This window comes from Fistularia commersonii, chromosome 14, assembly GCF_037954325.1.
Source record: "Fistularia commersonii isolate RoL2024-O1a breed Wild chromosome 14, RoL_Fcom_v1.0, whole genome shotgun sequence".
In the NCBI taxonomy this organism is placed as follows: Eukaryota; Metazoa; Chordata; class Actinopteri; order Syngnathiformes; family Fistulariidae; genus Fistularia; species Fistularia commersonii.
The window spans coordinates 3,660,001-3,678,540 of NC_141297.1; the positions used below are offsets into that span (position 1 = coordinate 3,660,001).

The 18,540-nt window shown below is 48.6% G+C and overlaps 3 protein-coding genes across 4 annotated transcripts in view; 2 read left to right on the forward strand and 1 right to left on the reverse strand.

Moving 5' to 3' along the window:
* edem2 (ER degradation enhancer, mannosidase alpha-like 2) overlaps nucleotides 1-2,090 on the reverse strand; it is a 6,735-nt gene extending 4,645 nt beyond the window's left edge. The window contains exons 1-2 of the mRNA XM_086159470.1: nucleotides 1,691-2,090; nucleotides 502-612 (exon numbers count right to left, since the gene is read on the reverse strand). Of these exons, the coding sequence (XP_086015596.1) occupies nucleotides 502-612; nucleotides 1,691-1,782 (203 nt within the window). The 5' untranslated portion in view covers nucleotides 1,783-2,090. The remainder of the gene's footprint in view (nucleotides 1-501; nucleotides 613-1,690) is intronic.
* Nucleotides 2,091-2,587: 497 nt separating this feature from the next.
* On the forward strand, nucleotides 2,588-10,045 carry LOC147226924 (dynein regulatory complex subunit 7-like). Its single transcript, XM_086159969.1, has 18 exons — nucleotides 2,588-2,594; nucleotides 3,079-3,235; nucleotides 3,305-3,468; nucleotides 3,537-3,688; nucleotides 3,783-3,977; nucleotides 4,065-4,208; nucleotides 4,930-5,148; nucleotides 5,276-5,413; nucleotides 5,537-5,603; nucleotides 5,710-5,838; nucleotides 7,130-7,258; nucleotides 7,385-7,590; nucleotides 8,006-8,221; nucleotides 8,293-8,403; nucleotides 8,487-8,597; nucleotides 8,741-8,938; nucleotides 9,037-9,176; nucleotides 9,256-10,045. The coding sequence occupies exons 1-18, from the start codon at nucleotides 2,588-2,590 to the stop codon at nucleotides 9,368-9,370; spliced, it is 2,598 nt and encodes an 865-aa protein (XP_086016095.1). The 3' UTR covers nucleotides 9,371-10,045.
* Nucleotides 10,046-10,297: 252 nt separating this feature from the next.
* Nucleotides 10,298-17,690, forward strand: LOC147226925 (PHD finger protein 20-like). 2 transcript variants are annotated; one of them, XM_086159406.1, is made up of 17 exons: nucleotides 10,298-10,345; nucleotides 11,681-11,760; nucleotides 11,995-12,166; nucleotides 12,254-12,338; nucleotides 12,430-12,503; nucleotides 12,745-12,973; nucleotides 13,044-13,127; nucleotides 13,725-13,784; nucleotides 13,931-14,296; nucleotides 14,400-14,513; nucleotides 14,602-14,736; nucleotides 14,815-14,957; nucleotides 15,099-15,198; nucleotides 15,270-15,465; nucleotides 15,550-15,739; nucleotides 16,091-16,331; nucleotides 16,435-17,690. In XM_086159406.1, exons 2-17 carry the CDS (start codon nucleotides 11,681-11,683, stop codon nucleotides 16,569-16,571), a joined length of 2,406 nt encoding a protein of 801 aa, XP_086015532.1. In that variant the 5' UTR covers nucleotides 10,298-10,345; the 3' UTR covers nucleotides 16,572-17,690. The 2 variants fall into 2 exon arrangements, with proteins under 2 accessions (XP_086015532.1, XP_086015533.1); XM_086159407.1 differs by having other exon boundaries at nucleotides 14,650-14,736.
* Nucleotides 17,691-18,540: the final 850 nt, after the last annotated feature.

The window sequence follows — 18,540 nt, forward strand, 5'->3', positions numbered from 1 at the left end:
CCTTTTAAGCAACAAAAGAGATGAACTATGTCTCAATGTTATTTTAGGCCTGGCCAAGTTCTTCATTCACAAAAACAGAATGCAAAAGTGTTTTACGTTCTTTATAAATGATTTTGAATTATATAATAAGTCCTTAAAACTTACGGAAAAATCCAAAAACCAAAAAATATACAGTTTGATATCTGAGATTCCTTGTGAACCACCAAATTAAATACATGTTATATTCCCCTTGCACTTTTTTTTTTAAATTATCTATCAATTTATTTAATCATTTTCTTTTACTTTCTTTTTCGTCTAGCATTAAACATTTCTCCCAAACCTTTAACATAGTTAACTTCTGATTACATACAAAACGAATGTCCTTCTGTCCTTTGCTTCCTCACCCCGGTTGTTTCGTTGACATTCGAATCTACCTTGCCATGTTTATTTGTACATATGTATATTTGTTTATGCTATTTGTGTTCAATGAAAAAAAACAAAAAAACAAGAGTCTCCTCTTACCTGCCCCAGGTGTCTTGTCCGTCACAGGTGAGGGGGCGGAGCTCGTCGTACGGGAAGGCGTTGTCAAGGTAACTGTTGTAGGCGTGATAGAACATGCCCTTGATTCGCTGTCTGGAAAGGAAATGAGGGCGATCAGAAGGAGTCAGGAGAGCCCACAGCATCCTCAGAGATCCATCCCCACCCCGGCCACCACCTGCTCCAACTGTTTGTCCTCAAGGAGGCGCTTTAGGTTTGAAAAACAGTTTTTAAGCCCAGAGAGGTCATCGGACTGAACTCTGCACAACTCTGAACACTTGAACCTCACATGCAGTAAAACTATTTTTCACCACTTTTCCCTTTTATACGTCTTTAATTTTCACTATTTCCTTTCAACATATTTGGCTATTGATTCTTCTAGATGTTATTTAGATTTTTGGTCTTAGATGTCTAATATCTCTACCACAGAGATAGTTGTGCTGTTTCCTGCTATTCAAGGTTGTTTTTGTCGATCAGTACAGTACAATAACCCCCCCACGCACACACTTTTTTCTTTTTACATATTTATCTATTTATTCTTCAAGATGTTATTTATATTTTTTGTTGTCTTATCTCTCTTATATCTCTACCCCAGTGATGCTGCTATCATTGTCTAGTTGTGCTGTGTCCTGCTTTTTGTGGTTGTTTGTTTCTGTTTTTGATTCCACAGAACCCAAGAGCCGCTATCTCTAAATTTCGTCGCACTCTGTGTAATGAAAATGAAAGTCTTGAGTCTTGAGTCCGCTTCATTGACGACACTTTTGAACAACGCTTTTCCGGAGACAGGGGTCAAATGTTGAATTTTTGAATATGTGGCCCTTCAATCCACCGGTAACCTCTCACCCAGTGACAGCTGGGCGAGGCTCCAGCACTCCGCCGTGATCCTGAGTGCAGGATAAGCTGAATAGATGAATGAATGAATGAATAATGAGTATGAGATGCAAGGAGAACTCGTTCCTTTTAATAGGGTTGGCTGAGTGTGTCGCCCAGTGCAAAACTGACTGCAAATGATTTTATACAATAATAATAATGACTATATCATGAAGCACTTTACATCGAAGTGCTGTAAAAGAAAAGAGAAATCATTCATTGTTTATTTTCTATTTCTAATGTATTTGAAAATAGAGGAAAAGGTTGAAACTAACAAACAGTATGCGTGTGTGTGTTTACTGACCGGACCCCTGCCATCTCCTCCTGGGTGAACTGATGAGTCGCAGCATCTTTCAGAAGCCAAACCAGCAGCGTGAAGGACACGGGAGCGCGCATTGGTGCACGGATTTACTCCCGCCTAACGGTTGTAACGGGAGGAGAGGGGAGGGGGCAGACCAGGACGGGTCGTCACGGTAAAAAAAACACGGGAAAAAAGCACGGTAAGCTGAGTTTGTGACAGCTGGAGGAACCAGGAAGTGAAAACGATCGGCGCATGCGTACTGCAGTGCACTGACGACGGGAACTGGAACCGAGTTGTATTCAGGACAATCTGTAAAAAACAATATCATGATCAAATGTCTCCCCTTATGCCGAAAAAAATAAAAAATAAAATGTCTGGCGCGGTTATTTATCTATACAATGCTAAAAAAAAAGGTCTTTGAGGGTGGATGAATGTGTGGAAACTCATATAGTAATGTCAGATCACTCAATAAACTGCTTATAAACTGTCAGCCCGAAAATCCGTGATAAGGGATGGTTCCCCCTTTCAAGGCTCATGTTGTCTTCATAGGAATAAACTGGGGGGGTAAATCCGTCCTCGCAGAGCAGGAAAACCCCCGGCAAACTCTTCTGCATTCACTCTCTCGCCGTTTTACGATTTTTAGGTGAACCGCGAAGAGGCGAGTTCCCGTGCCGGAAATGGAAGGAGCTCAGCCAATCAGAGACGTCGCTACAATTTCACAGGGATTGTGGGTAATGTAGTTTTCAACCGGGAGACCGTGATAAAAGCTTGTTTTCGCATAAATAAGTTGAAATCAATTGGATTTTCTGTTTCAGATCTACTCGTATCGTATCCGCGGCCTGAGAGACAAGTGTGTTCGCATATTTTCGCCCGGAAATGTGAAAACATGTCTTTCCAGCTATGTCAAGTTGGGGGCCGTTACCATGGACACCGGAGTAGAGAAGCCACGATCCTCCACTTTTCGACTTATTACGGGTCTACGCACCCCCCCCACAAAAAAATTAAAACAAAGAAGAAAATTGCTTCCATAAAACCAGCAGGTGTTGCTTACAACAACACCAGGTGAGTAAAATATTTCATTTGTCGAAGATAAGTGTATTTTTTATTTCTGTGCGGGTTGTTTTCAAGGGGTCGTCAAGCTAACTTGATATTAGCAGACCCCGGAAGTCAACAACCTTCCTGCTCTCTCAGCTTCCCTCCCTTCACCTGGTGTCAACATATAAACTCTTCCAGCAAGATGTGATATTCATTCATTGGCAACGTCCTTAGCTTGTTAATTATATAATCATTCCAAGACTATTGATTATGTCCTTATGATTCTACATGTTATCCACCAGTTTCAGTGTTGTTTTTAGCGTGTGGTGTCTCTGTTTCTTTCCCATTCTCTCCAGGGCCGATGGAGACCCTGATGGAGTTGGAGACTCTGCCAGTGCCTGCGCCGGCCAACGACGAGGACCGAGACACGAGTCGAGATGTTCTGGAATTGGAGGAGCAGCTGGAGCAGGAGGTGCGAGACGAGAACCTGGGGCCTGTGGAGCCGGAAGACGGGTGAGGTTAAATCAGGTCATCGCCTGGATGTTTTCTCGAGAAGTCTCGTTGACCCGCCGTCGTCTCCAGCCTGAGTGAGCAGACAGTGGAGGAGGATGAGAGTCCCGAGTCCTACAGGCGGAACTCCCAGATTGAAGCCCGCCTGCTGACGGTGGCGGAGAATTTCCAGCGTCAGTTCTCTCAGCTGCATCCCGACCGCCGGCCGCAGCTGCTTTGTCCGCTCAACGAGTGCGGTGTCAAGGTAGCGCTCCTCATCACCCGCCATCCACAGGGGAACACTTCAGCGCCACGTGTATCTGAGCATCTACGTGTTTCCGTGGTAACCAGAAGTTTGTCTCCACCACCCTGCGTCCGACGGCCCCGACCCGCTCTGAGCTTCACACCTGGGAGGGCTGCGCCTCCTTCGTTGCCGACTACCTGTCGTTGAAGCTGCTGGAGCCACCGGAGGAGCTGGTGAGGGGGAAAAAGAAAGGAAACACACAAGAGACGGAAATTCAACCTCAACACACTGCTTCTGTGTGTGTGTCTGTGTGTGTCTGTGTTGCAGCCCCGCACATTGTTCTCACCCACCACGGTTCTGAAGCAGCAGAGAGCCTCGTGCTTCGAGTCCTCCACCCTGCTCTGCAGCCTCCTGATCGGCACCAACTACGACGCCTACTGCGTTAGCGGCTACGCTAGCAGGGAGCTGTGCGTTCTGGACCGCAGCCTGCAGGACTGCCACCTGCTGGATGCCCTGTCGCTGGTCAGTTACCACAATGACGGTGGCACTTGTGGCGGCAAAGGCTGCGGTGACGGTAGGGGTTGTGTGTGTGTGTTTGTTGATGCGCAGGCAGAGGCGGAGCAACCCCCGGGGCCGGAGAGGCGATACACGGTGCGACCTCAGAAGGAGATGAAGAGCCGCTTCATCACACAGCAGGAGGAGAAGAAGGAGAAGGTGGAGGTGGGGAGGGAGCCAGCAGAGGAGATCCACCAGGTGGGGGAGAGGAGAACACACACACACACACTAACAACAGCAACAACATAAGCAGTAACATGTATAACATATATAAATACTGACACACTCACACATACACAACAGCAACAACATAAGCAGTAACATGTATAACATATATAAACACTGACATGCACACACACTCTGACTCACACACACACAAAACGTCAGAGGCACTGACATACAAACAATAAAACACACACACACATACTGATAGACAACTTTCTAACAGACACATAAACACAAACATATACACAATGACAAACTCAAACACTCACTGACTCGCACACACACACACACACATACACACTCACTGAAAGACATTCACACACACACACTCAGCGACATAAGCGGTAACATATACAAACACTGACACACATTTACTGACACACACACACACACACACACACAAAACAACAGCATAATCAGTAACATATAAACATCGTCAAATACTGACACATACACGCTGACATAAGCACTACCATATACAAACAAGGACACACACACTGATAGAAAACCCTCACTGATACATGAACACTAACATAGATACACACTGATGCATACACCCAATGACACACTACACACACACAGGAAGGAGACAGTTGTCAAAAAATTAGGAATCAATTGATTGACCATCAAATTTTGGGCTCCACATTTCAGCCCCCTTTTGACCTCTGACCTTTGCCCCACGCCCATCCTTCAGCAGGTTCAGCGGATTCCACCCGACCCCCTGCACGGCCTGAGGGTCTACTCCTGGGTTCTGGTTCTGTCCGGGTGCCAGAACGTCCAGGAGAACTTCTTCATCGACCCGCTGACGGGGCAGAGCTTCCGCCCAACACACACCGGCTTCCTGGGCGTGGAGAGCGTGTGGAACCACCTCAACTACTACGTCAACCTGCAGGACTGCAGCACCGGCACTGTGGTTGGCCGCCGCCTCTGGAAGCCGCCATTTTAACTTCTCGGCTTACATTTTGAGGAGCAAGTGATGTTTTTCTTCAGTATACACTCACTGTGTGTTTGTGTGTGTGTGTGTGTGTGTGAGTGTGCAGGATCTGCAGTACGACCTGGACGACCTGCAGCACTGGGAACCGATCTTCTACGATGCAACGAGCAAGAAACAGCTGATCGCCGACTTCCTGAGAAAGAAGGAGACGGAGAGGATGAGCAAGTTCATCAAAGAAGAAGAGGCAAGTGTGTGTGTGTATGTGTGTGTGTGTGTGTGTGTGTGTGTGTGTTATAATCCACAGATGCTGGACCAATGGACCGTAGATCCATCCAGGAAGTGACCGTTGTGTCCTTTCCTGCAGGAGGAGGAGCAGCCCCGGGTTCTGCAGATGCCCAGATCTTGGGTCAGCCCTTTCGACATCTCCCAGCGAGGTGTGTGTGTGTGTGTGTGTGTGTGTGTGTGTGTGTGAGGTGGGGGGGTTATTTCAGTGGTAACGTCAAGTGACGTGATGATCCCGTCTGCTCCTCTGGGCTCCAGACCTGGAGACCCGCTGGCCCGGAGGACAGAAGACCACCCGCTACCGGAAGGCCGACCTGGAGTCCTTCTCCCTGTACCTGCGGCCCGATGGGCTGGTGACCCGCCTGACCACCTACAACGACCTGAACTGTGAGTCCCAGAGTGTGTGTTTGTGGGAGAGTGAGTGTGTGTGTTCCGATCTAAATCGGTGCTTCTCAGTTATTTTCATTTACGCTGGCCCCCCCAGGAAGACGAAAACATGTCACACCCCACCACCACCACCAAACTCCGCCACAACTATAAATAGTATCATTTGTCTATAAAATGGTTATATGTATATAAATGGACAACATTGTATCCGTATTAACATTAAAGAAAAGAAAAAAGAAAGAAATATGGATCAATTTGCAAAAAAATTATAACTTCATGAACTTTACTTATGTAGCTTTCACAAACAGGGATGATCGTTGCCAATATTCGGCACGTTTTTATGAAAAAACTCCAACGGCTTTTCAACATTATAGTAATATCTTTAGGTGACGCCTTACTTTTTTTGGCTTCATGCTAATATACTGCTCTAACAAATAAAGGGAACAGTTAGCGCATGAGGTAGAGCAGTTGTCTATGAAACTGAACATTTGATTTCCATTGATCATTTTAGTGTGATTTTGTTGTCAACACATTCAACTATGTAAAGAACAAAGTATTTAACAAGATTATTTCATTCATTCAGATCTAGGATGAGCTATTTAAGTGTTCCCTTAATTGTTTTGAGCAGTGTATATATAATATATATGATATATAATATCATATATATCATATATATTATATCGTCTTAGCTTTCGGATGACACAACCCTTTTGAAATTTAAGATGAACTAACACGGCATATAATGTTTTTTTTTGTTTTTTTTGCCTTTATGCTATGTATAAACAAAATATGTGGGCATTTTTTTAAAACAAAGAACAACTGCAGAGAAAATGAAATTACATTTCTGCATCCAACAAAACATTTGGAACTAGAAAAAAGATGTTGGGTTGACGGTTTAAGCGAAATACTTTAATCATTCTTGTATTTATGAAAAAAAAAAGCTAAACTCAAATTATCCACCGGCAGAAAAATGCCGTCCTCTCTCTGTGAGCCGTCTTCCATTTACTGGCATGAAAAGAAAGAGGTTTTATTCAGATGTTACAAAATAGCTATAATCTTCAAATTTAAAATGATATCTCAAAAATGGACAAACTAAAATAAAATACATTTTAATTAAATACTCATTAATTATTCTCAAAAGCCTCAGGGAGTCGCATGCGGCTCTGGAGCCACGGGGTTGCCGTCGAGCTAATGCTACACCACAGGCATGTTTCCCGGGGTCACACGCGCCCCACTATTTGAGAAGCAATGATCTAAATCGTAAAATATAAAGTGTGTGTGTGCTCTGAAGGGACCCAGGTGGTGACGGTGAAGGAGTGGTACCAGCACAGACAGGACCACCTGGAGGAGCGGGAGGTCAACCAGGCGGAGAACTTCGTTTCGGAGCGTTTCAAGCCAGGAAGAAGCTTCCACCTCCTGTGTAAAAGAACCCTTATCGGACACGCTCGCCCAAAAACTGGACTCTGTCCACCGGGGGAGCAGAATCAAATCAAACCTCCTCGCCTCCGCTCTTTAAGATGTCCCTTTTCCTCTCGGCTCTGCCCAGATCACAAGTTCACCGCCGCCACCTCGCAGCGTGAGATGAACTTCAGTGAAGCTCGCGAAGACGGGCTGATACGGCGGGTGGAGTCCCCGAGGGAGATGACGGAGACGTTCAAGGGGCGCGCGGATTATCTCTACTACCGCCATGTTGTGTTCGACCAGCATCCCCGGCTGCCCGTGCTGTTTGTCCAGGGCGAACGCGCGCTGCTGGTAAGTCAAGGATTCAAGACTTTCATTGTCATTGTCACGCAGACTGCAACGAAATTTAGAGATAGCAGCTCTTTGGCTAAAAAGTAGGACACAGCACAACTATACAACGAAAGCAGCATCTCTGGGTTACAGATAAAAGACAGAAAAATATGTAAATAACATCAAGATGAATAAATAGATAAATATGTTGAAAGAAAAAAGTAAAGAAGTTAATAAGTGAAAAGTGGAAAAAGAAAAAAAGGTTTATTGTGCTGTACTATATGTGAGGTTCCGAATGACCTCTGGGGTAAAAAGTGTTTTTCGATCTGTTTGTTTTTGCCTTGATTGTCTTAAACCGGTGGGGATGGATCTCTGAGGATGCTCTGAGTTCTCCTGACTCGTTTTGGAGACCTTAAATTTGTGCTTGTGCGAGTAGAAGGTGGTGGAGCGTTTCCACAGGGACCCAACAAAAGAGGCGAAGGACGACGTGGCGGAGCGGACGTTCCTAGTGGCTCAGAGGCTGATCGAGGTGACCTACCACTTGGAGGAGCACAGGTTCATCCCCTCCAGGAGGACCTTCATCAAACCCCGAGACCCGACGGAGCGCCAGAAGGCCGACGAATTCAACGCCAGCATGGTGTCCAGCTTCCAGGCGAGAGCGGTGACGACATCTGGCAGTTTTGGCTCCGGGCGCCGCGGTGACGGCGTGTCTGCGTGTCACAGGTGGATCTATCCCAGAAGCCTCCCACGACTCTGACGCTGTACGGGATGCTGGTGGACCTGATGGCGGACGAGGAGGACGCCAACATTCAGATCCAAGCTGCGCTCAAAGAGGTCGGGCATGCTCTACGCGTCGCCCGGATCGCCGACCGACTGACAAGCTGTGTGTGTGTGTGTGTGTGTGTGTGTGTGTCCAGATGAGAGAGCTGGTGTCGTGCAGAGAGCAGGAGGACAGAGACGTCCAGCTCCACTTCTGCCCGTGGACGACCGTGGGGGCGGCCAAGGCCCGCAGCCGCAGACAGGAGATGGTTAGGCCTTTTGTTTTCTAACTGATGTTTCTAGCTGATCTGGATTTAATCCAGTCATCATTATTAACTGGTTTTACATTCGTGATTTCAATTTTTTTTTTTTTTTGTGTGCATTTACTGATTTCGCCGTCCCCATCCTCCAGGAAATCCGGGCAGAGCAGGAGCAGCGCTGGCTACTGGAGATGGAGAAGGACTTCCTGGCTCCTTTCCTCATCCGGCTGGGCGTGGACGAGGAGAGGCTGAGCTCCAGCGACGCTAAGCAGCTCCACCAGGACTGCCTGGCCGACTGCCAGCAGCGGCTGGAGGAGGAGGCCAGCCTCATCCAGGAGAGATACAAGAAGGTGCGGCAGGATGGGGACCAAAAACGACCAAGGAAGTTACTCTTGATTTAGAGATTTAGAGATAAGAAGGAACTGACCTGTCGGTTAAAAACCTGCAGGAGACGGAGGAGCTGCAGTGGAAGCAGCAGTGGTACCAGAAGAACCAGCTCAACATGACCCGGCAGCAGGTGGAGGAGTACCAGGCCTACTGCTCGCACAAGACCCTGCAGATACATGTGGCCGAGAAACGCCTCACCGCGTATGCACAAACACACACACATACACACATACGTATTGAGCTCGTGCGTGTACCCACCCGCGTGTCCGTGTGTGTCCAGGGCCGAGGACGCGTCTTTTCAGAAGCACAGCGCTCTGGACCAGAAGTTGAAGGCCGACCCCCGGCTGGCTCACCTGCTCGTGGACCGCAAGCCCGACCAGCTGCTGCTGCTGTGACGGGCTTTCGGCCGACATTAACAGCCATCGCCCCCCTCATCCTCCGACCCTCCAGGCCACCGGGTCGCGACGACAAGAAGTCGTAAAACTATATACCGATCTAAACAACAAACACGCTCACTGTCTTTTCAATGCAAACATCCAGGAAGTGACATCACTCGACAGCTTTGACTGGCAGGACCACGCACCCGGCCTCCAGACAGTCTGATTGACATATCATGACATGAGCGTGGGGTACTGGATACTGGACAAATCACCACAACCACAATCACAATCACATCAGTCAGGCTCAAAGAATCCCCCATTCCCAGATGTCAGTAAACACATCTGCCAGCTGAGCTCTCACTTGCTGATATCTCACTTGACCTACTTACTAGAGCGCCCTCTAGTGGCAAGAGTCTTTTAATGCAGGATTTAAAGCTTTGGGTGTCAGCCGCTACTCTGGCTACAGTGTGTAGAAGATACATATAACATAAATATTGATTATCAATAGATCGAAATGGCATTTCCATCATAGTGAAAATGTTTGCTGGATAAATGAATCTTGATAATTATACTGATCAGGATATCGGGTCGTAATAGTCCACGCTGCTGCTTTTGTACGTGACAGAATTAAATTGGAAAAACCAGTAAAACCCAAGGTAACAGATTGAAAAATAATCTAGTTCGCTGCCATAGCATCATTGGGTTAGGGTTAGGGTTTGTTTATTCTTTAGAGTATTCTTTTGTTTTTGTCGCCTCCTCAAAACGCATTATTTTGACACATCCCAAACAGTGATCTCGTCATATTTCGAGGTAGAAAAAGAGTGAGAGGAGAAAATACAAGTTTGTGAGTGTGTTTGTGTTGGCGTGGAGACCAGACATGTCAAAACAAACCCCCGGGTGCGTGCGACGCGAATCTTCACTTGCGCATGCGCATCGCGATCATCACACAGAGACGTCACTCATGAATGTCCTGCACTAGTAGCTCGGGAGGTAAAGAAGCTTTGTTATTCGTCTAAACTTTTAATGGCTACGTTTGCATTAGGGAGGAGGGGACGCGGTTGTGTAAAGGTGTACGCTTGACCGATAGCCTTTCGGTTGACATGAGAGCTGTCGCCGTTTGCGGCTGTCACTCTTTGACTTTTCTCACGGAGCTCGATAAACCCCCGGAGCGGCTAACGGTTAGCACTTAGCTATTCTGTTCACTGTCAATGGGGAGAAGATACAAACTCCCGTTTCTACTGGCGAAGACAAATGAGCAAGCCAAAGCGGCCGGCTGTCGCCCCCCCTCTACAGGCGGGGTTCCCGTCTGTGTGTTTTCAGAGCGTTTTTAGTAATGCTGCCTTGTCCCTGCTCGCTTTATCCTGACGGTAATTGAGGGCGCTAGCAAGCTAACTAGTCCAAGCGGTTGTTATCAGCACGAGCCGGGGCTTCTTCGCAATTGACAGCACGGGCAGCCAATGGTAGGTCAGATTTTCACTCCTGCTCGCCCAGCTCGCCAATCAGAGTCGTAGACAGGAAGCTACCAAAACAGAAATGTCAAACGCGACTCAAAAGTTTGTTCCGTCCGTCACGCGTAAATCTCCACGGATCGAAGGAGAAACGCGGGCGGATCTTGCGTGGCGAGGCATCCGCCGGGACAACGGTGAGGAAACGGGGAAAAAAGTTCCACCGAAGACCGTTATAAATCAGCGACATTAGCAACGTCACGGTTAAGCTGTCGTCACGTCACGTACGGCAACGTCACCCCGTCAGCGGAGCGCATAGTGTTCTTGTCATTGTGAGGATTAAAAAAAAACACAAAACTTTATTGGCAAGGAAGTGATGGACAAACAGACGCCACAAAGAACAGGATTCAATTAATCAGCATTTAAAATATAGATTTTATCTATTTAAATGGAGCTGGTAGTTTGTATATATTTTTTAGATTATTTTGATATTTTTTCTGGATTTTATATATAGGGATTCCACAACCGTGTTATTATCGTGTGGGTATGAATCTAATTTAAGTAGTTAACTGTCTACACCCTGGCAGATTTGAGTTTTCTCTCCCTGGTTGGTTTTGTCACTCAACTCTGTGATGCTGTAACTCTCAGCCAGAGAGAAAACACAGTCTATTTTATACAGTTTTATATTTGTATTGTCCAGGACTACAGATGGAAATTAGCTATGAGCTATAATCTGGTACAAACATCTCTGCCTCTGTGCTTAATGTATTTGTACACTGTCCTAATAAACTTCCAAACAAACAAACAAACAAACAAACAAACAAACGAAGTCCTAGCCTGGTAGCTCGGATTGCTAACTGTGGCTAACCTGTCTGTGCAGATGAAGACTCCTCCGGACCGCTCGGGGATCTCCTTCAAGGTCGGCGCTCAGCTGCAGGCCAGAGACCGCCACAAGAACTGGTGTGGCACACACACACACGCACACACACACACACACACACACACACACACACTTGTATACAGTCTCCAGAGGACAGTGTCTGCATGTGTTTGTCACTCCGGACAGAACAAAGCAGAAACGAAACGGCTTGCAAGGATGTGTATTTTCTCACGTCTACGTGGTTTTCTGGGACAGCAGAAAAATTATAGTCCAGAGCCTTGGAGAACCCATGTTGTGTGTTCTCGCCCCGCCAGGTACGCAGCCACCATCGAGAAGATCGACTACGACAAAGAGCGGGTGTTGATCCACTACAAGCGCTGGAGCCGCCGCCATGATGAGTGGTTCCAGTGGAACTCGCCATACCTGAGGCCGCTGGAGCGGGTTGGCCTGAGGAGGCGGGGCCTGGGCCAGCAGCGAGCGTCGCCGGTAACACACACACTCACACACAAACACACACTGCATACTTTTCACACCAGGACATTCAAACACACACTAATAGTTGTCCTCCCTCAGCTGTTTGTCCCTGGGTCGAGGGTTCTGGCCTGTTGGACTGACTGTCGTTTCTATCCAGCCAAGATCCTGCGGGTCAACAAGGACGGTGAGTCTGCGCTGTGACCCTCTGACCCAGTGACATCTGACCCCACAGCCGTGTCGATCGGTGTGACATTAACGGATATCGATGTTGTCAGACTCCTACACAGTGCGATTCTTTGATGGGGTGGTTCGGACGGTGAAGCCCGCCAAAGTCAAACCCTTCCAGAAGGTACGACTCGCTTCTCTTACCTTCTGTACTATCCTTCACAATCGTAGTATTACCAGCAGCAGCAGCAGCAGTAGTAGTAGGAATATTTTGACTGTTTATATCCAGCAGGTTTTCTTCCGCCAATTATTCCAGATTTTTATAACTTATTTGCTAAGTTTCACAACATAACAATTTCTAAACTATTACAATCATGTGCTTGGCTTCACCAATCAGAGTGGACTTTTGTCTTGTATGTGAGCAGAAGTCACGGTGCGAGAAGGCTGCAGTGGGAAGCGAGGGATGGGAGGAAGGAGATAGCGAGGAAGGAGAGGAAAAGGAGGGGGACGAGGAGGAAGAGGAAGAGGAGGATGGGAAGAAAGAGGATGAGGAAATGTCGCAGGAGAAGACTAGTGGAGGGGAGGAGCGGGAGAGGAAGGAGCGAGCAGACCCCTCGCCTTCTCGCCTATCTGCCAAGAAGAGGACAGAGGAGGGTGAGTCCCGTGACCTTTGACCCCCAGGCTCACAGGATGACCTTGCTCTAACGGGCTGCTCCTCTCTCAGGGAAGAACAGCGCGGCCCCCAGCCAGCCGGTCGCAGGCGACTCCGGCCAGACGGGGGTGCCCAACCCCGCCCACATCGACAGAGGTGAGTCCTTTGGAGGATTTACGAGCGTCTCCCCAAATGAATCATTGTCCGGGGTAGAAGCAGGCGGGTCGCGTGGGAAGTCACCAGTGGTTCCAAGACATGTTTGTCAAAAAGCACAGTAGCGCTGTTGTTTGCGCGTTGGCGTCACACCAAGGCAAGAGGATCTTTCTGTGTGGAGATTTCATGTTCTCCCCTTGTCTGCGTGGGTTTCCTTTGGGATTTTCATTTTGCTCCCATGCAGCAGGTTCATTGGAAAAAAAAAATGGGAAAAATGAGTGAGTGAATAGTTGTCTGTCTGTATATGTGGCCCTGCAATTGACTGGTGCTTGCCTGGTGACAGCTGGGATAGGCTCCACCATTCCCTGTGGCATTGAGTGTAGGATAAGCAGCAGACAATGGATGGATGGATGGATGGATGGATGGATGGATGGATGGTTCTGCCTCCCATCAGCTGCCGGATCAGGGTCCCTCATTGTGTCATACAGTCATTTTGCCACTAGGTGGCGCCAAAGATCCTGTTGTAGAATGCAGTCTGGTCAGGGATTGTGGAAACAGGATGTGACCTGGGGTGTGTGTGTGTGTGTTTGACCCTTGCAGATGTGCTACTGGAGCGACAGGCCCACCTGCCCACCACACACAAGTTCAGCCGGGAGCCATGTGAGAGGCGCACACACACACAAACACACACACACACACATGCATGCCTAGACACAGTATGCTGAGTAGAGTACATTAGATTAGATTAGACCGTTGATCCTTTTCATAATGTTCTGTCTTTTTGTTTCTGTGTGTGTGTGTGTCAGTGTACCGGGTCATAAAGAACCAGCCTCCACCCATCCTCTCCATCGAGTTGGATCACAACCCCTTCAAGTGCCCATCGGCCGGTTGCACCAAGTCCTTCCGGAAGGCCAGCCTGCTGCACTACCACATCAAGTACTACCACTCCGACCAGCAGCTGGAGCATCTCGGCGACCCGGACACCCCCGTCGGCGAACGGGCCGAGCCCCGGTCGCGGCCCCAGAGGGGGGACGCTTTAACGGAGCCCGCCGTCGGCTGCAGGCGGAAGCGCTCATCCTCCGAGGGCGGGGACTTCCTGTTGGACAGGAGGAGCGAGTTGCAGGGCAGCGCCTGTCACCGTGACGACAGAGAGCAGGGGCCCGTGGCGACAGGTGGACTGTTTTAACTGAACATAAACACACGCACGTCTTGTTTGGGCTCAGCGCTGATTCAAGGGGGGAACCTGAGCGTGTGTGTGTGTGTGTGTGTCGGCAGAGGTGAAGAAGGAGGAGGGCCGGGAGAAAACTCAGCAGGAGCGGAAGGAGAGGAAGAGCTTCTTGAGGGTCAAACTGAAGAAGAAGAAAAAGAAAAAGAAGAAAAATCTGGGAGGTAGGAGAGAAAGATGGCTGCCTCTAGAAGCAGAGACAGAAATCAACACCATTAAGTCAGACCTGCTGTTTAATCTGACCCGGTCCAGACCCGGACCCGGACCTGGTTTGGACTGAGCGTAAACTATTCCCATCAGGTGTCTGTAGCAGCGACGACGAGAACTCGGATCGGCCGCCGATCAGATTGAAGCTCTCGGCTGACTTTCCAGTGTCGCACTCTCACGGTGAGAACACACACACAAGATGACACATTTCCCCATGGGCGGTGGGCGTGGTCAAACCCTGGCTCCGCCCCCTTTCAGTGGACGACGGCAGCGACTGGTCGACGCTGACGGCGGAGAGCGGCGAGGACATGTCATCCTGGCCCGTCGGCACAGAGATGGAGGACTGTGAGGTGGTGCGGTGTGTGTGCGAGGTGGACGAGGAGAACGACTTCATGATCCAGGTAAGCACACACACACAGACACAACCGATCAATCGGGTGTCAGACCTGTCAATCATCGGTGCGTGGGAGCAAACGCTTTTCATGTTGAAGCTTTTTGTGACAGTAAAGAGTGTGTGTTTGTGTGTGTGTGTGCGCACGCAGTGCGAGTCCTGTCTCTGCTGGCAGCACGGTACCTGCATGGGTCTGTACGAAGACAACGTCCCTCAAAATTACACCTGCTACTACTGCAGACACACTGCAGGTAGGCCTCTGGGACCCCGCCTCTGCCCTGCAGCTGTCAATCAAATCTGACCCCGCCCCCTCTTCGTCCAGGCTGGCGGCGGGTCCAGCGCCGCCTGTCGGAGCCGGATTTCATGACATCGGGCCACATGTTCGGCCTGTCGTGCGTGAAGGAGAACTACTCGGAGGTCAACGCCTCCAAGATCTCGCTGACCAGCGGCCTGCTGGCGCACACGCAGAGTCTGCGGCAGATGGTTAGCGGCCTGCAGCTGAAGATAAGCCTTTTACAGTGAGTCCACGCCGCTGCCGCCGCCGCCGCCACCACCACTCGCCACCACCAGCACGCCATGACTCTGTCCGTCCGCCCGCGCAGCTCGCCTTCGCACCCTGACCTGCAGCTGTGGAGGTTACCCTGGCGACGTGAGGACGGGGAGAAGTTGCCCGCCGGCCCGCGGGAGGATGCGTCCATCAGCTATGTGAGCAGTGAACACTGCTACCAGAAGCCCGGGGCGTCCTGGGAGAAGATGGAGGACAGGGGGCCAGAGAAACAGGACACAGAGGCGGTAGGAACTCTGTTTTCCCCTCATGCACCAGACTCTTCATTCAGAGCGGAGATCACTTCCTGGGCAAACAGGAAGTGATGTCACAGGTCGGCCAGTGTGACAGGATATGTGAAATCAGGTCATATCATAGGTGGCCGGCATCTTCAGGATCCTCCAGTCCAAAACACTCGGCAGGTTCACTGACGACTTAAAGTTGTCCGTCGGTGTGACGCTTGCCACTTGCAGAAACTCTGTAGGTTAACCTTCCGGAGGTCCGGTGGTCACAGGCAGCTTGTACTTGCAGTCGCTAAGAAACGGCGAGGGTTATTCAGCTCTGCCTGCTCCCTGATTGGCTGACGATCTTCTTTACAGGAAGTGAAGGCAGCCGGAGACGACAGAGCGGCCGACACGACAGCGTCAGACACTAACGCAGGCGAACGCTCGCAGGGTGACAGCGGCGCCAGGAGGAGGAGGAGGAAGAGTGCGCACGCCGCCGTGCACACGTGCACACACACACCCGAGGCAGAGTGTCAGCTGAACCTTCTGGAGCACATCGAGTCCCTGCACCGTCAGATCAGCACCAGGATGGACATGATCGAAAGGGAGCTGGATGGTAACACACACACACACACACACACACACACACATGTACGCGCAGTGTGTATCCAGTGTCTTGACCCTCCACATTGAGGTGACATGGCGTTTCCATCCCCCAGTCTTAGAGTCCTGGTTGGACCACTCGGGCGAGCTGGAGCCCCCGGACCCGTTGTCCCGCCTCCCGCAGCTGAAACAGCGAATCGGGCGGCTGCTCCGCGACCTCTGCACCGTGAGGCTCCTGGCCGTCCGACGCTGACTCCGCCCATCGCTGACTTCCGACCCCGGACGAACTGAGCCGGCGAGAAGGACCCTGAGGAATGTGTGGTGGGGAGCCCTCTCAGGGCCAGCGGACACCTTTTACGTTCCAGTATTGATTGATTGGTTTTATTTTTTTTTAATTGATCGTGTGAGGACAGTGCGCTACCTGCTTTGTCCAGCAGGGGGCGCCACATTGTCGCCGCCAACTCTGAAGGCAGGAAACGAAGTTCCGCCTCAATCGTTCTGGGAATGATGGGGCGGCAAATCAGGAAATGTTATCCAACCCCGAAAAGACTTTTCAAGCCTCCCACTTCACTCAAAACACTGACTAGAACCGTTCCCAAGTTATTTCTTTTCTTTTTTTCTCCATCTTTCGGGGACATTTTCATATTTTCTCGCTTATTCTGATAGATTTTCAAGGTTTTAGAATTTTTTTTTTTCCCCTCATCTTATTAAGTCTCTTAAGCTCCAGATGTTAAAAGAAAGTGTATTTTTTGCGTTTTACTTTCAGACACGACCAGTAAAGCTAAATGTTTTAAGCCTAACGGCAACTCCTGGTGTTCTGGAGGGGAAGCTCACATTCTGATTGGCTGATTTTACTTTTCTGCCAGGCTTTTATTTTGAAACACAATTTTATTTTTTGTTTGTTCTTTTTCTCTCCACGTGACCCCGTTATCTAACGTCCTTTAAAAAAAAAAAAAATCTTACTAACGTGTACATAGGAATGTATATAAAAGTGTTTATAACCCCCCTACACCGGAGCAACAACACACACACACACACATACATGCACACACACACACCTTTGTAAGACTTTTCTAAAGAAACTATGTGTAAAAAAAAACAAAGAATTATTTTGAAATGGACTTTGGAGAGTTTAGTCAATCAAGAGAAAGAGATTTTTTTTTTTTTTTAGGACGCAGACAGATCAGCGGCCATCGTCGCTACGCCGTGTCCAGGCGCCGCCCGTTAACTGTCAACTTCCTGTTTAACCTGAACGCACTTGCTTTTTTTTTTTTTTTATTATTATTATTTTTAAAGTCTGTCCCTGTTTTTTGTTTAAAGTCTGGAGAGAAACTTCCAGGGGTTTATTTGATTAAAACTTTAGATTTGATGTGAATCATGTGACGGGTCTGATCATTATGACGCCGTGTTTGTCTCTTGAACTGTTTGTCACTGAAAAAACCTAAATAATGACAGTAATGACACTGCACTTCATTTTTGTCCAGACAGGAGAGAGAAAAAATCCAGGCACCTCACACTCCTACCAGCATTATCAATATATTGATCGTAATGCTCCAGGGTCACAAAAGAAACTTTGAGAGATGTTGAACCTCTCACCAACACGAGTTGTGTTTCTTTACAGGATTGATGGTGGCGATAAAAGCGGAAACGGGGGTTGTTGTTTTCCCTCAAACACAACATCACGAATTGTCACCATGCAAAGTACTAAAATATAACATCCTCATGTGAGTACTCACAGTTAAGTACAGGCAGAAAACACCGATGTGACTGCATTGGAGGACAAACAGGTGTGTGTGTATGTGTGTGTGTGTGTGTGTGTTAGTTACGGGGGGGGCTACGGTGTGAGAACGTGGTGTGAAGCGTGATCTGAGTCACACACACACGCTGGTAAACTGGTGTGTAGGAGCTGATTCCGGCTGGGGGTTTGTGTGTGTGTGTGTGTGTGTGTGTGTGTGTGTGTGTGTGGCAGTCACGTGCAATTGGAGGTGTTTTTGAGGGAAAAGAAAACCTGAAGCATTTTTTTTTTTATTTGTCTGGGGTTGAAGTCGTAATTATTATTTTGAATGAATAATCATTGGGATTAAGTAGCCCTTTTAAACAGGAAGTGTCCTCTCCCGGGGACGTCCTGACCCAGCTTTTGCTTACAGCTGACGGATCAAAATAAACCTTGACAACGTCTTGAATGGTCCTTGAAGATTTTTGGCATCTTCGGTATATTAACT